The 10,716-nt window shown below is 44.3% G+C and overlaps 1 protein-coding gene across 1 annotated transcript; it reads left to right on the forward strand.

Moving 5' to 3' along the window:
- Nucleotides 1-9,079: 9,079 nt before the first annotated feature.
- On the forward strand, nt 9,080-10,144 carry LOC311113031 (membrane progestin receptor alpha-B-like; the record flags this gene model as incomplete). The annotated part of the gene is made up of 1 exon (XM_084156155.1): nt 9,080-10,144. The coding sequence occupies one exon, from the start codon at nt 9,080-9,082 to the stop codon at nt 10,142-10,144; it is 1,065 nt and encodes a 354-aa protein (XP_084012281.1).
- Nucleotides 10,145-10,716: the final 572 nt, after the last annotated feature.

The following is a 10,716-nucleotide window of genomic DNA, read 5'->3' on the forward strand; positions in this document are numbered from 1 at the left end:
ACAAATTATAACGGGAAAGCCAGCCATGTCGCGGACACCGGCGCCTCACTCCTGGACAAGCTAAACACCTGCGCCCGCTTAGAAAACAACAACATTGAGCCGCCGATGCGGGCCCCCCGCCGCACACGAGGACTGTGTGCTCTTGTTCTCCGTAACCGACATAAGTAATTTAAGCGTGATAACACTTGCAAGGCTTCTGGCCCAGACGGCATCCCAAGCTGCGTCCTCAGAGCATGTCAAGACCAGCTGGCTGGAGTGTTTACGGACATATTCAATCTCTCTATATCCCAGTCCCCACTTGCTTCAAAATGTCCACCATTGTTCCTGTACCCAAGAAAGTGAAGGTAACTTAACAAAATGACTATCGCCCCGTAGCACATCATGAAGTGCTTTGATAGGGTAGTTAAGGATCATATCACCTCCACCTTACCCGACACCCTAGACCCACTACAATTCGTATACCACCCCAACAGATCCATGGACGACACAATCGCCATAGTGCCCTCAAAGCTCATCACTAAGCTCAGGGCCCTGGGTCTGAACCCCGCCCTGTGCAACTGGGTCCTAGACTTCCTGACGGGCTGACCCCAGGTGGTGAAGGTAGGCAACAACACCTCTGCCACGCTGATCCTCAACACAGGGGCCCCACAGGGATGCATGCTCTGCATGCTCAGCCCCTCCTGTACTCCCTGTTCACCCATGACTGCATGGCCCTGCACGTCTCCAACTCAATCATCAAGTTTGTTGACGACAACAGTGGTAGGCCTGATTACCATCCACATCGACGTGGCCGCAGTGGAGAGGGTCAGAAGCTCAAGTTCACATCACTGAGTACCTGAAATGGTCCCTCCACAATGCCAGCGTGGTGAAGAACAGCGCCTTTTCAACCTCAGGAGGCTGAATACATTTTATTTAGAGAAGTCTCTGTGGTCAGCTTCGACAAATATGAAACTACACTTTGAGCAAGTTCTAAAATAAGCCATACATTTCTAGAGTAATATAAAAAGCAACGATGATGAGGTACTGTACCATTCATCAACAAGGGCCCCCTCCTACGGGAAATGTACATGATACAAATGTGCGGAAATACAATAATTACACAATTGTTATACAAAATTATTTTTAACACACTAAATATGCATTCTACCCTATCTTTGCTTAAACAAACACCTGAAAAGCTAGTTTGGAGTGCATTTCTTGTTCCTAAATACATTTGGAAATGTATTGGAAATAGGTTACCAAGTCACATACCAGGCATGGAACATGTTCAAATTGCAAACAAGAATGTGTTAAATTTCTGGTTCGGCCCTTGCCTATATTGTTTTAGAGACACCTGTTAAGTCTGAGAAAATATCCACTGTGTGACAGAAGGCTGTGCACATCTATGTGCACTTTATATAATTGTACAAGAATGTTTATGTATTGTACAATACCATCCACATAAAGAGGTCTCAGCAGGTGGTATTGTCAGCCTTCACAGAAAGGGAGACAGCTGAGACACCGCTGGAATTGTTTTGAAAGTCTGGACTGGGTCTGACTGAGTATATACAATGCAAGACTTTCACAGACGCATCCACAGTGTTTCATACAAAGACACATTGACAATGCTACCCCCTGCGTGGGAGGAGGGAGAATGTGATCCTTTATACAGTGACTGGACTAAGGAGTAATACAAAAATTGCTTGACTTGAAATACAAATGAGTTTCAGTTTACTGTGAACCATATTGGTGGTGGACGAACAATAGGTGTCTCATCAATAGCCAAACTTGTGCTGAGTTAGGTCATTTCACATGTGGGCTAACTTCTAAGTTGGAGGTTTCTATTGCAAAGTTACTGTGGGCCTATATCTATTGGTTTAGCACTCTGGTAGACACCCAAATGTAAAGTCACATCATTAATGGATGAGGATGAAATGACACTGCCATAAAGTACACTGTAATAAATACCAATAACAAAGTGTCAATGCCAAAGCCTATTATTGTTTTAGGAGGGGAACCAAGCCGCTGATCATGTAGTGATCGTACTTTGCTAAAAGGAAACAGAAAAATAAATGTACCATTAAATATAGGCCTATGCACTTGCACATGCAGACATGCACTCGCACGCACGGACACGCACACACACACACACACACACACACACACACACACACACACACACACACACACACACACACACACACACACACACACACACACACACACACACACACACACACACAGTATTGCGCAGCTAACCTTGTGGGGACATACAATTCAGTCCCATTCAAAATCCTATTTTCCCTAACCCCTAACCGTAAACCTAACCCGTACCCTTACTCTAACCTTAACCCTAAGCTTAACCCTAACCCTAAACCTAACCCAGCTCCCAGTGGCGGCTCCTGAAAAAATTCTCAGGAGGGGCAATTTTTCTGATGATTTAGGTGACCTACACACGTGCACGAGTCCGTGCACGCGATTCCAGATATCTTTACCTCTGAATAAACTGCCTTTATTATACCATATCCACCCTGTCCAAAGTCTCTACTTGGTCTCAGTTCTCCAGTAAACTTGTGATTATCAACAGTACACAACGGTAACAAACAATTGGGGGAACTCACGGGGCAGATAGTAACCACTTAAAAGGAAGCGATTCCCAAACCTTCCATAACAAAGCCATCACCTACAGAGAGATGAACTTGGAGAAGAGTCCCCTAAGTAAGCTTGTCCTGGGCCTCTGTTCACAAACACAAACAGACCCCACACAGCCCCAGGACAACAACAACAACAACAACACAATTAGACCCAACCAAATCATGAGAAAACAAAAAGAGAATTACTTGACACATTGGAAAGAACAAACAAAAAAACAGAGCAAACTAGAATGCTATTTGGCCCTAAACAGAGAGTACACAGTGGCAGAATACCTGACCACTGTGACTGACCCAAACTTAATGAAAGCTTTGACTATGTACAGACTCAGTGACCATAGCCTTGCTATTGAGAAAGGCCGCCGTAGGCAGACCTGGCTCTCAAGAGAAGACAGGCTATGTGCACACTGCCCACAAAATGAGGTGGAAACTGAGCTGCACTTCCTAACCTCCTGCCAAATGTATGACCATATTAGAGACACATATTTCCCTCAGATTACAGCGATCCACAAAGAATTCGAAAACAAACCCAATTTTGATAAACTCCCTTATCTACTGGGTGAAAAACCACAGTGTGCCATCACAGCTGCAAGATTTGTGACCTGTTGCCACAAGAAAAGGGCAACCAGTGAAGAACAAACACCATTGTAAATACAACCCATATTTATGTTTATTTATTTTCCCATTTGTACTTTAACTATTTGCACATTGTAACAACACTGTATATATACATAATATGACATTTGAAATGTCTTTATTCTTTTGAAACTTCTGAGTGTAATGTTTACTGTTAATATTTATTGTTTATTTCACTTTTGTTTACTATCTACTTCCCTTGCTTTGGCAATGTTAACACACGTTTCCCATGCCAATAAAGCCCTTAAATTGAATTGAATTGATAGTAAGGTCGCAATGACACAGAAAGCAGTTCAATGTCGTGGGTACAGAGTCGCTCTCTTACCAGGATCGCGGTCCGCTCTGACCAGGGTGAAGGTGGCCGGCTCCACTTCTCTGTCCGGGACTCATCCAGCCAAGTCTCCCAGCTGTATTGGGATTCAGCTGCCAGCAGCGTTTTCATTATTTAGTCCGTTCGTAGCGGGTATGTACACGATCAACAAGATCAGTCCAAAACCAACCACTGGAAATCCATGGTTGGCAGAATGTTTGTAAACTAAGTCTACAAATTAAAAACATAAAATAACGCCGCACTGCAGGTCGCAACAGAGACGCTTCTAGCCGCCATTGTCTTAGTTACGTTCAACGTTACGTCACGTATGACGAAAGCGCGTAAGTGCAAGCCCACAGACACCCATAGAGAATGTATTGAAAGCTTTGAAATGTGAAAAAAATAGATTTTACATGACAGGCTATGAGAGACTTCTGGGCGATTTTCAACTTGACTGAAATCGCCCCAAAAACGGGCGGGGCCATTTGAAGCACGACTTTAGCCTGATTTGACATTTAGTGGCTGGCAGATCAGACGTGAACACTGATAACTGCTGTTGCCGTGATATAATTGATTAAAAAAAAAATCCCTTCCTTTTCCCGTTTGGCAGTGCGTCGCCCATATCGCCCTATTGAACAAGCCGTCCCTGCCAGCTCCTAACCCTAACCCTAAAACTAACCCTATCTCCTAACCCTAACCCTAAACCTAATTCTAACCCTAACACTAATTCTAACCTTAACCCTAAACCCCCTAGAAATAGCATTTGACCTTGTGGGGACCAACAAAATGTCCCCAGTTGGTATTTATTTTTTGCGTTTACTATTCTTGTGGGGACTTCTGGTCCCCACAAGAATAGGTAAACACGTCCACACACACACACACACACACACACACACACACACACACACACACACACGCACACCTCTCCAATAGACTTTCAAATCAGTAAAACAAGTACATAATTTAGCTGATAATTTATGGGGAGTGGGTGTTTCTTCATTTTCATAGCACACACATGCATTTCATTCCCTGACAGTGTGCAGTCAAATAAGACCTACGCTATTGGTGAGAATCTAGTAACAGGAACGGTACACCATATCTAACCGCTGATTGGTTAGAATATCTGTTTGTCAAAGGCTCTATTAACAGGACCGGTACACCATATCTGACCGCTGATTGGTTAGAATATCTGTTTGTCAAAGGCTCGTGGATCTTTGACTACAGATAGCGTCTTGTTAAATATATATATATTAAAAAACCGACAGGCGCTCCACCCGCACAAGAATAATCATCCTTTAGTAATTTTATTGATCAAACAATGTTACTTCTATTTGATGTATTAATGAATAATCCAAAGGATTCACTATTCTAGGTTTTGCACTGATACTACGTTTGCCTTCTTCAGGTAGGTTTATTTCTGATGGTTATGCATGGTTTTCAGCACTGCTGGCCACGCCAGAATATGGTCGCATAAAATGTCAATGTGAATGCCGATAGACCATTTTGATCATGTGCATTTGAATAGAAGGCTCTGTTTAAGTACATCTTGTATAAAATGTAATAGAGCAGCTGTCGGAATGAGAAGTTGAAGCCTATTCTGCATGCGGTTTACCCCTCCCTGATCATGTCTCGGCTTAATTTAAATATATTTTTACAGAAATACCCAATTTGTGTTCATATTAGGCTATGTCGATAATTAGGATAACATATTGATCAGCCGTTTCCATGCAATTATTAATTGTTAGCTAGTAGGCTAAAATAGGCCTCACTGTTGGATGCCTTGACTAAATAATTTACAATAGAATACCGTTCCACAATCTCAAAGCTTCTGGATTCGTTTATACTCGAGCTATTCTTCACCTATGAATATTTTAAAGACAGCTAAGCATGCAACCAATGTAAAAATCTGAGGGTGGAGACCGGCTGGATGGGGAATATGTTTGCAATTCTCTTCCCATTCATCAACGCTCCATGATACCATTTTTGCTTAGCACCGTAGGTGAATCTCAATCAATTACGTGACCTCTTCTTCTTGTCTCCTTACCTTCATCCACGCTAACATGGTCATGGAAGGAGTGGACAAGTGGAAGAAAATTCTCAGTAGTGGAGGCATTCTTTCGCTTGCCCTGCGTTTTTAGATAAATGCAAATGAAGTAGCTAGAGAGAGTTTGAGGAAGCTGTTTAATTTACCTACACTATTGAGATGCACCCCGTGTGTAGGCCTAGGTTACAGCGTTTACATCTTTGCACTGCTGACACAGAAAATATACATAAGTAGCCTACAGTACACCGCTTTATTTCTTATATTTTTTGTAAGATTTTGGATTTTAGACAATAGACATAGACAAAAGACAATAGACAACTTAACATTTCACAGACATAGATCCACTAAACTAAACACTACATTGGCTGGGTGTCACGCCCTGACATTGAGATCTCTAGTTGAGTTGGTCAGGGTGTGAAATCTAGTTTATATACACTGCTCAAAAAAATAAAGGGAACACTAAAATAACACATCCTAGATCTGAATGAATGAAATAATCTTATTAAATACTTTTTTCTTTACATAGTTGAATGTGCTGACAACAAAATCACACAAAAATTATCAATGGAAATCAAATGTATCAACCCATGGAGGTCTGGATTTGGAGTCACCCTCAAAATTAAAGTGGAAAACCACTCTACAGGCTGATCCAACTTTGATGTAATGTCCTTAAAACAAGTCAAAATGAGGCTCAGTAGTGTGTGTGGCCTCCACGTGCCTGTATGACCTCCCTACAATGCCTGGGCATGCTCCTGATGAGGTGGCGGATGGTCTCCTGAGGGATCTCCTCCCAGACCTGGACTAAAGCATCCGGCAACTCCTGGACAGTCTGTGGTGCAACGTGGCGTTGGTGGATGGAGCGAGACATGATGTCCCAGATGTGCTCAATTGGATTCAGGTCTGGGGAACGGGTGGGCCAGTCCATAGCATCAATGCCTTCCTCTTGCAGGAACTGCTGACACACTCCAGCCACATGAGGTCTAGCATTGTCTTGCATTAGGAGGAACCCAGGGCCAACCGCACCAGCATATGGTCTCACAAGGGGTCTGAGGATCTCATCTCGGTACCTAATGGCAGTCAGGCTACCTCTGGCGAGCACATGGAGGGCTGTGCGGCCCCCCAAAGAAATGCCACCCCACACCATGACTGATCCACCGCCAAACCGGTCATGCTGGAGGATGTTGCAGGCAGCAGAACGTTCTCCACGGCGTCTCCAGACTCTGTCACGTCTGTCACATGTGCTCAGTGTGAACCTGCTTTCATCTGTGAAGAGCACAGGGCGCCAGTGGCGAATTTGCCAATCTTGGTGTTCTCTGGCAAATGCCAAACGTCCTGCACGGTGTTGGGCTGCAAGCACAACCCCCACCTGTGGACGTCGGGCCCTCATACCACCCTCATGGAGTCTGTTTCTGACCATTTGAGCAGACACATGCACATTTGTGGCCTGCTGGAGGTCATTTTGCAGGGCTCTGGCAGTGCTCCTCCTTGCACAAAGGCGGAGGTAGCGGTCCTGCTGCTGGGTTGTTGCCCTCCTACGGCTTCCTCCACGTCTCCTGATGTACTGGCCTGTCTCCTGGTAGCGCCTCCATGCTCTGGACACTACGCTGACAGACACAGCAAACCTTCTTGCCACAGCTCGCATTGATGTGCCATCCTGGATGAGCTGCACTACCTGAGCCACTTGTGTGGGTTGTAGACTCCGTCTCATGCTACCACTAGAGTGAAAGCACCGCCAGCATTCAAAAGTGACCAAAACATCAGCCAGGAAGCATAGGAACTGAGAAGTGGTCTGTGGTCACCACCTGCAAAACCAGTCCTTTCTTGGGGGTGTCTTGCTAATTGCCTATAATTTCCACCTGTTGTGTATTCCATTTGCACAACAGCATGTGAAATGTATTGTCAATCAGTGTTGCTTCCTAAGTGGACAGTTTGATTTCACAGAAGTATGATTGACTTGGAGTTACATTGTGTTGTTTAAGTGTTCCCTTTATTTTTTTGAGCAGTGTATTTCTATGTTGGCCGGGTGTGGTTCCCAATCAGAGGCAGCTGTCGGTCGTTGTCTCTGATTGGGGATCATACTTAGGCAGCCATGTTGCCTACCTTAGTTGTGGGATCTTGTTTCTGGTTGGCTTGTTTGATGTTTAGCCTCGTGAACGTCACGTTCTGTTGGATTTTGTTATTTTGTCGGCGTTTATTAAAATAAACGAGTATGTACGCATACCACGCTGCACCTTGGTCCGATCCTTTACACAACGAACGTGACACTGGGACTTAATGCCCGACCTTCGACATAAAATAAAATAAAAAATAAAAATAATAAAATTACTCAGACATACATACATTTCAACAAACATTAATTACATATTTGCTCAAACTTACATGTTCCCACAGTGTCCATACCCATCTTGTTTGTTCTCATAACATTCTTTCTTATTTTTCATCATTTTGATATTTCAAGGGCTTGTAATACTTTATGCCATAAGGGTTCAAATTGTTCTATTTTATTTATATCTGTAGGCCACATTTTTTCAATATTTAAATAATAATGCATTTGATTCATCCACTGATGGAGGATAATTTGATTTCCAGTTTAAGTATGATTTCCCCCTCAAAATTATTGACGAGAAAATAATGATCCAACCCATTGGGTATCTCACTGCACCCTCATATGCCATGTCTTCAAATATGCAGATGGATAAAAAGTTAACTTACGTTGTAAAACTTCTGATAGCCAACTTTCTAACCCCGCCCATAACTTTTGCACTTTATAGCACTCCCAGAAGGCATGAATTATTGAGTCATTGTTTGTTTTACACTTAAGACACGACTCTGACATTGTGCTGTAGAATTTGTGTATTTTGTCTCTTGTATAATACATTCTATACATTAGTTTATACTTGATTAAGCATACATTTTTGTTTGCTGTAATTTTGTTAGTTATATGTTCCAACATTTCCTCCATCTTGTGCCGATATCAGTTCTTTTTAGGTCTTGGTTCCAATATTTTTTTTAAATAAATTCTAAGAGATTGTCAGTTGGATAGGCTCTCTGCAAGGTTTGTAGGCTATATCTTACCTATCAAATGAGTATCATTTTCTGACTCAAATAGAATATCCTTAACATTGCTTTGATGTCCAAAATATTCTGCGATATAAAACTTTTAAGTTGCATATATTTGAAAAAAGTACACTGCTTTATTTCAAATGTAGGCATTATAAAGAGATGTTAAATGAAATCATTTAACAAGCTAAACTACCCCCCTCCACCCACCCCCATTACTAAGCCAAAGCCAAAAAATCAAAGCATTGTAATATCATGCAACACAAATAGACCTAATGCATATGGATTAGGGTCTAAATCTTCTTGCTGGCAATCAGTAATGACAGCTCATGGCCAGATAGATATTATTGACTGACTGTGAACTCATTCTCTGCCCTCATCTCCAGTCTCTAGTTTGCCATGGCGACCGTAGTGATGGAGCAGATTGGTCGCCTGTTCATCAATGCTCAACAGTTGCGTCAGATCCCTCAGCTGCTCGAGTCGGCCTTCCCTACTCTGCCCTGCACCGTGAAGGCCGACGATGTGCCCTGGGTGTTCCGTGAGCCTCACATCATCGGAGGCTACAGGCAGCCGGACCACAGCTGGCGCTACTACTTCCTCACCCTCTTCCAAAGGCACAACGAGGCACTCAATGTGTGGACCCACCTGCTGGCCGCCTTCATCATCCTGGTCAAGTGCCAGGAGCTGTCCGAGACAGTGGATTTCCTCCGTGACCCCCACGCCCAGCCCCTGTTTATAGTCCTCCTCTCAGCCTTCACTTACCTGTCGTGCAGTGCCCTGGCCCACCTGCTCAACGCCAAGTCCGAGCTCTCCCACTACACCTTCTACTTCCTGGACTATGTGGGCGTGGCCATCTACCAATATGGCAGCGCCCTGGCCCACTTCTACTACGCCATCGAGGAGGGCTGGCATGCCCGAGTGCGAGGGATCTTCCTGCCCGCCGCAGCGTTCCTGGCCTGGTTCTCGTGCTTCGGCTGCTGCTACGGCAAGTATGCTAGTCCAAGGCTGCCCAAGTTTGCCCACAAGCTGTTCCAGGTGGTGCCCTCAGGCCTAGCCTACTGCCTGGACATCAGCCCCGTGCTGCACCGCATCTACAGCTGCCACCAGCAGGAGAGGGGCTGCTCCAACCAGGCCGTGGCTTACCACCGCTACCAGGTACTCTTTTTCCTGGTGAGCGCCTACTTCTTTGCCTGCCCCCACCCAGAGCGCTGGCTGCCTGGGCGATGTGACTTCATTGGCCAGGGTCACCAGATCTTCCACGTGTTCCTGGTGCTGTGCACCCTGGTGCAGATCGAGGCGACACGCATAGACTACATTGAGCGGAGGCCCCTCTACGAGCGTCTCCACGGCAACCTGGCCCATGACGCAGTGGCGCTCTTTGTCTTCACGGCATGCTGCAGCGCGCTCACTGCCTTCTACGTGCGGAAACGTGTGCAGGCGCAAATGCGCGAGAAAGAGGATTAGGAGACATCAGGACAGACGGATATACAGTTGAAGTCTACATACACCTTAGCCAAATACATTTCAACTCAGTTGTTCACAATTCCTGACATTTAATCATAGTAAAAATTCCCTGTCTTAGGTCAGCTAGGATAACCACTTTATTTTAAGAATGTGATATGTCAGAATAATAGTAGAGAGAATGATTTATTTCAGCTTTTATTTCTTTCATCACATTCCCAGTGGGTCAGAAGTTTACATACACTCAATTAGTATCTAGTAGCATTGCCTTTAAATTGTTTAACTTGGGTCAAATGTTTTGGGTAGCCTTCCACAAGCTTCCCACAATAAGTTGGGTGAATTGTGGCCCATTCCTCCTGACAGAGTTGGTGTAACTGAGTCAGGTTTGTAGGCCTCCTTGCTCGCACACGCTTTTTCAGTTCTGCCCACAAATGTTCTATAGGATTGAGGTCAGGGCTTTGTGATGGCCACTCCAATACCTTGACTTTGTTGTCCTTAAGCCATTTTGCCTCAAGTTTGGAAGTATGCTTGGGGTCATTGTCCATTTGGAAGACACATTTGCGACCAAGCTTTAA

Source organism: Coregonus lavaretus, assembly GCF_964263955.1.
Source record: "Coregonus lavaretus genome assembly, chromosome: 3".
Lineage (NCBI taxonomy): Eukaryota > Metazoa > Chordata > Actinopteri > Salmoniformes > Salmonidae > Coregonus > Coregonus lavaretus.